At 44.1% G+C, this 6,000-nt stretch overlaps 1 protein-coding gene across 1 annotated transcript in view; it reads right to left on the bottom strand.

Moving 5' to 3' along the window:
- Nucleotides 1-1,060: 1,060 nt before the first annotated feature.
- Nucleotides 1,061-6,000, bottom strand: part of OPN5 (opsin 5) — a 28,982-nt gene continuing 24,042 nt past the window's right edge. The window contains exons 5-6 of the mRNA XM_073335090.1: nucleotides 3,510-3,739; nucleotides 1,061-1,124 (exon numbers count right to left, since the gene is read on the bottom strand). Of these exons, the coding sequence (XP_073191191.1) occupies nucleotides 1,061-1,124; nucleotides 3,510-3,739 (294 nt within the window). The remainder of the gene's footprint in view (nucleotides 1,125-3,509; nucleotides 3,740-6,000) is intronic.

Raw genomic sequence — 6,000 nt, 5'->3', positions numbered from 1 at the left:
TGTTCAGGGCAAGAAGTGAAGAAGAAAAGTTTGAAATTGAAGGAGAAATTTAGGCAGGAACCATGAAACCAACCTTGTTGGAATTTGGTCAGAATGCTGGTAACTCTTACCACTATCATGAACTCTGATATAACAAATCTCTATTTGTAGGGCCACAATCTGCAGGTCGCAGTCAGTCCTTAGTTAGGCTAAACATCCATGGACATGAGTAAGGACTGATTAAGAGCTGCAGAATCGTTTCATTGCCAAATGGAAGCCCACTTTCTGGATTTGGCTGTCAGTAGGTTGCACTGTGCAAAATGCAGTGTTGGTCATACTGAAATTATTCGGGGGGGGAAGGCGGAGAGGAATCCCAGGTTCCCTAGAAAAGCCTACCACAAGGCTCTTCCAGAACTTCCTCAACTCATTTCCTTACTTAACTATTTTAAAAGGGGAAATTGTATTTTCCCTTGTACCCAGCCCAGGATCTACAACATACACTTTTCAGTCCCTTGTCTGAAAATCAACCGATACAGTGAGAACTGTTTATAGTGCAGCTGTGGAATGACAATATGATAAAAGCACCACGTCTTCTATAGTCTGGGTGTAACAACTCATCTCAAACAGGCTATTAGCTGAACTTCTCTCTTAAATGTTGCCTTTCCTTCAGGGATTCTGTTCCTTGGATTGGATAAAGTTGATAAACAGGAAGAGGGAAATCAAGCGATTTCAAGATAGCCTTACAAATGCATAGCATGGGTACTCATGAGACCCTCACTTTCCATGAAGAAAAAGAGTCATTCATATGAATGTGCACAGAAAATAAATAAAAAGGGTTATGAATCCGGCCAATGTGAATTCATAGTTTTAATTGAAATGAATATTCTCTATATTTTCTTCTTCTATTTGCCCTGCTCTAATGTTGATACTCCAGATAGGGTGAAAAATCACATGGTATGTAGGTTAGAGGGAAAAAGAAATACCAAAATAAATCTGCCACTGTATTTTAACTAATTTGCAAAGGAAGAAGTTGAGAAGAAAATGATTGTCAGCATGTTTCCATACACCTGTCCATCTGCTGTCACAACTCCAGGTGGGTTTCGTTCATTTCTGTTGGCTCTCTATTTCCAGATATCGTATACAGCCTACAGGAAGGAAAAATATAGTCATATTGCCTGAAATAACCTGGCTTTATAAATGATTAAGGTTCCATTCCTGCAGATCATCTTATTCATCACCAAACATACAGAAATTCTCAAGTCCTCACTAAGGCTAGAGCAGCCCTTCTGCAGGTGTAAAAGCTGGGAGAGACTGTAAAAAACCTTCCTCCCATGTGGAACCCCAGCACAAAAGCTAGACACACACTCAGTCCTTACACTCCCCGAGCCCTTCCACATGAAAGGGCCAAAACCAATATATGGACTAGCCTGGGGGGTTATAGCGGAGTGGTACTGTGGCAGAGGGAGACAACCTCCATTAATTCTGGTTGATAAGATGGTTCTTGTTTCCACGTAAAATGTAAAGACAGTTGTAGACTAGGGATGCATTCTAAGGCCTGGTCTCCATGGAAAAGTTATATCGGGATAGCTGTGTAGGTCAGGGGTGTAAAAACCACACCCTGACTCATGGGCAGCGGCTATCAAAGACAGGGGAAGGCTCAGCCTATCCAAACTGCCTGCATGGTCTCACCCACACTCTGCCCCCAAGTCCCCTCCTGCTTCCCACCACTGGAACAGGTCAGGGGGCCATAGTCCTCCCACTTTTTGAAAGTGGATGGACTTGGCCCATCCACTTTTTGCCAGGGCAGACCCCACCCTCTTTCTCTCCTCGCTCTCCCCCCTGCCCGAGACCCCAACCCCCAGCCAGGCCAGCATGGAGCACGGTCAGCTATAGGGAGCCGCAGCGGACCCTCCACCTGCCTGAGGTGTGGGGTAGGGGGCTGAGAGCAGCCCCCAACCCATGTCCCCACCCCCTGGGCTCCCCGGCCGCCTGGGACAAGACAAGGGTCTGAAACTCCACGCTGGCTCCCCACAACTGCCCACGTGGCTCTCCCTGGCCCAGGTCTGGCCAGATGGGGGGGCCTCAGAGCTGCAGCCTGGCCACGGTAAGAGCCACGCAGGTGGCTGAAAGGAGCTGCGAAGTTGCGGACTCTCCATCTGCCCCGGGTGGGCAGGCAGCCCAGGGGGTGGGGACTGCTCGGGCCCCCCGCACCGCGGGCAGGTAGTGGATCTGCCGCCATGGCTTCCCACAGCTGCCTGCCTGGCTCTAATCATGGCCAGGCTGCAGCTCCGATGCCCCCCTCAGCTGGAGCTGGGTCGGAAAGAGCTGTGTGGGCAGCTGTGGGGATCCTGGGTCCCTCCACCTACTCTGGGCAGGGGCCTGGGACAAGGGCAGGGGGCTGCCTTTGCCGCCACCTCGGGCAGAGCCCCTCCCCCCCACACACTTTTGGGAGGGCTCTGGTGCCCTTGCTCTGGACTGGTGCTAGTGGGGGCGGTCTGCAGCCAGGACTCCGGGCGGCTGGAGCTGGTGTTCGCGCCGCCCGCCTGCCAGGTGCTCCGGGGGACAAAGGAAGCTGTGGAAGCTTGGGATATTTAAACCTAGGCTGGACAACAGGCAGGAAAATGCACTATAGGGTGCAGTTCTGTAATTGGTAAGGGAATGGGTGATGAATAGGATCTGGTCTGTAATTCTATAATTCTGTGAAAAATTCTATTTTGTACTTCCGCACCAGAGGATGCTGTTGGAATCTGAAATGCTGATGCTTAAATCTCCCAGCATTGCTAGGCCCTCAACACCATTCTCCACAGGTTTGGTGATGAACAACAAATTGATATTCTTTGTCAATAAAGAAAATAAAATGCACAGATGGTGCCAACACTTTAGCATCCCATACAGCTAAGAGGCCAAATTCTGCCCTGGATACGCCCTATGCATCCCCAGGACACTGCAGGCTTGTAAGGGCTGGTTTTGCCTCAATTATATCACTAAAACAAATAGCTTAGAAAGATTCTTTTTTTAATTCGGCACTTCTGTGACTAACACCTGCATTTAGGGATCGATCCTGGAAGGTGCTGAGCACACGCTGCTCCCACTGACTTCACTGGGAATCAGTTCCTTTCGGGGTTGAGTGCTTACATTAGCTAGGATGGTAAGAGTATGTGTCTGATTCAAAGCCCATTGAAGTGAACGGGGATCTTTCCATTCATTTCCATGCTTTTTGAATCAGGACCTACACAAACTATTTCTGTGCTTCAGATGATAAGCTGATCACCAGTTACACCCAAGAAGAAATTGTCCCTCATTTTATACTACAGATGTGGTACAGCTAAGTGTATTAGTAGGGGAGTGGTGAAACCTTCCTGTGTAGTGTCTAGCACTGGCCACTATGTGAAAAAAAGTAACTAGGCCAGATGGACCATTTCTGTATTGCAGGATTGCAATGCTTAGGCTCTGTAAAGATTTTAGAGTAAGGAAATGAGTATCCAGAAATCAAAATGTTTTTGGGCTGCCCACTTTTTTCCAAAATTTACCTGGATTTCTTCAAGGAGCTCTTCTTCTGCAATGAGCGGCAACAGGAAAATTTACAATCAATGACCTGGTAAATAATTGGGTTGTACATAGCTGCCGATTTTGCAAGCAAGGTTGGGATGACTGAAACTTGAATGGGCACTGAATCTGGCTGTCCAAAAGCTGACCACACGGATACCACGGCATATGGGATCCAGGCAATTAGAAATCCTGCACAGATCAACATTGCCACCTTGTGAGAATAAAAAGAAAGGAGAGAAATCAGTTACCTAATTGAATGGTCTTTTATTGATGCACTGCACTGCACAGTACTCATCTTTCCCAGTGTTGCAGGCAATGCAAGGGTGCATGCAACAGAAAGGAAAAATGACCCCCATGTCAGATAAGGTCTGCAGTATGCACCAATGCTGTAATTCATTTCACTTTTCCTTATCTATCTCCAGCTGTACTTTTGCTTGACATTTATAGAACAAATAGGTATTCCGTTGGCCCAAATCTTTCCTTGAGGTCATTAGGCCAGACCAAAAGTGAAGAAACTGAACAAAAAGCCAATGAAATATGATTCTTTGAAGTTAAATTAAATGAGTATTTACTACATATATATATATAATATATATACACAGAGAGAACAAAGAGGGGATGATGTTTAAAAAAGGGATATTTATATTTATATATCTTTTATATATTATATTATTATATATATTATAATATTATAATATATATATATATATATATCCTTTATAAAAACAAAAGTCACTTTGTTCTTGGGAATTTAACACCAAGAGAAATTATTTGAAATGTCAAAGTCCTAGATAACATTAAAGTGATCTGGGATCATTTAAAAATTTGTGCTGCTTAAGCCACAGATTTGGTGCTTATCTGAAATACTTTTTACTTTTACAGCCTCTTTCTCCCAACTGCTTTCCAAATACACATTCACTGAGCCTCACAACACCCCTGAGAAGTAGTAAGTATTATTTTGTCTCTATTTCATAAATGGCAAACCGAGGTCAAGCGAGACTGAGCCCCAAAATTTCAAACTGGGGTGTGTAAGGCTTGAAGTCAATGGGAGCTGGCTAGTGCTCAGCACCTGTCAATATAAAATTACTTATTGAAAGACCTAAAAAGGGATTTAGGTGCCCAACTCTGTACACCCAAGTCTGAAAATTTTGACCTAAGTGACTTGCCAAATCGGCAAATGAGCAAATCAGTGGCAAAGACATGAACAGAATCCTGGTCTCCTGGAGCCCAGCCTTATGGTGAAAGCTCAAGGCCATTCTTCCTACCACTCATTTGAACCCCTCTGCAATCACACTACAAACCTTGTAAGACCAAGGACTCTAGAGAGATTTCCAGGACTGGGTTGAAATATTTCCTGTTAATGTTTCAGAAAGAACACTAGGTTGCTATTCAAGTGTTGTGTGCATTGGAGGAGCTATAGTATTCTCCTCTCCCTGTTCCCCATTGCCAGTCAGTGCAGTGAGGACAAAGGACTAGAGAGAGGAAAACAGATGGCAGCAGCCAGAGTCAACATAAGGATTCTTCCTCCCTTGCAGGCAGTACTGATGTTGTGTGACAGCATCACTGGCACCCTGGGAGCAGCTTGCAATAGGTCATGGTGGAGGGTTGGTTGTAATAGGAGGGTTAGAGTCCTAAGTCAGCCTCACGTCCTCCCTGTGCCCAGGCAGCTAATAAGAATCCTTCCCATCTTTCACTGAGAAAATGCAGACAATCTGATTACTTCGGAGGGTGAACTGGTGAGAAACTGAATGTGCACTTGTCACTTGCCAAACACATGCATTGACAGACCTGTAGGCATAGCCATAACTATTGTATTTCACTGGTACATTCCAAAATGACACTGCTGAGAATTTAACACTTCTACAGATTTTTTTTTTAACCAGCTCATAGCAGGGATCTCATTCTCTGTTAAATTCTGATGTTGTAGGAATAATTTCTGTAGAATCCTATTTAATTTCTGCAGAACCTCATTGGTTACATTCCTATTAAATCATAAAAGATTTTCATAAGAAGTCAGGAAAAGAAGATTTACATACAGTTTGTTCAAAAGTCAAAAAATATTCTAATTGAGCTAAAGTTTTGAGTCACTTATTTTACCTGAACAAGTGTGTCCACACCTATATGCAATATGATACAGGTTCCATATTGCATCACATGATATTGTATACTGAAGTCCATGTTTGACAGCACTACCATAATTCATAGAGTATTGCACAGCATCCTAATAGATAATAGTACATGAATAGTCATTTGGGAGAAGTAATTAGTAGGATTACAATACATATCTTCAGTGAATGCTCTGTTCTCAAGCCAGCTAAAGCCTTTCAGACATTGTGTTATTCTCAACCTCTGTTCCATGTGTTGATATTCTTAGTGGATATGATTTCAATATTCTTGAAGAAGTAAATTACATAAAGATTGTAAACCTTCCCCCCCCCCTTTTTTTTTTGCGCCGTCTAACATTCATGAGCC

This window comes from Lepidochelys kempii, chromosome 3, assembly GCF_965140265.1.
Source record: "Lepidochelys kempii isolate rLepKem1 chromosome 3, rLepKem1.hap2, whole genome shotgun sequence".
In the NCBI taxonomy this organism is placed as follows: Eukaryota; Metazoa; Chordata; order Testudines; family Cheloniidae; genus Lepidochelys; species Lepidochelys kempii.
The sequence above is the reverse complement of the archived record's forward strand: the minus strand, read 5'-3'. Positions and strand labels throughout refer to the sequence as shown.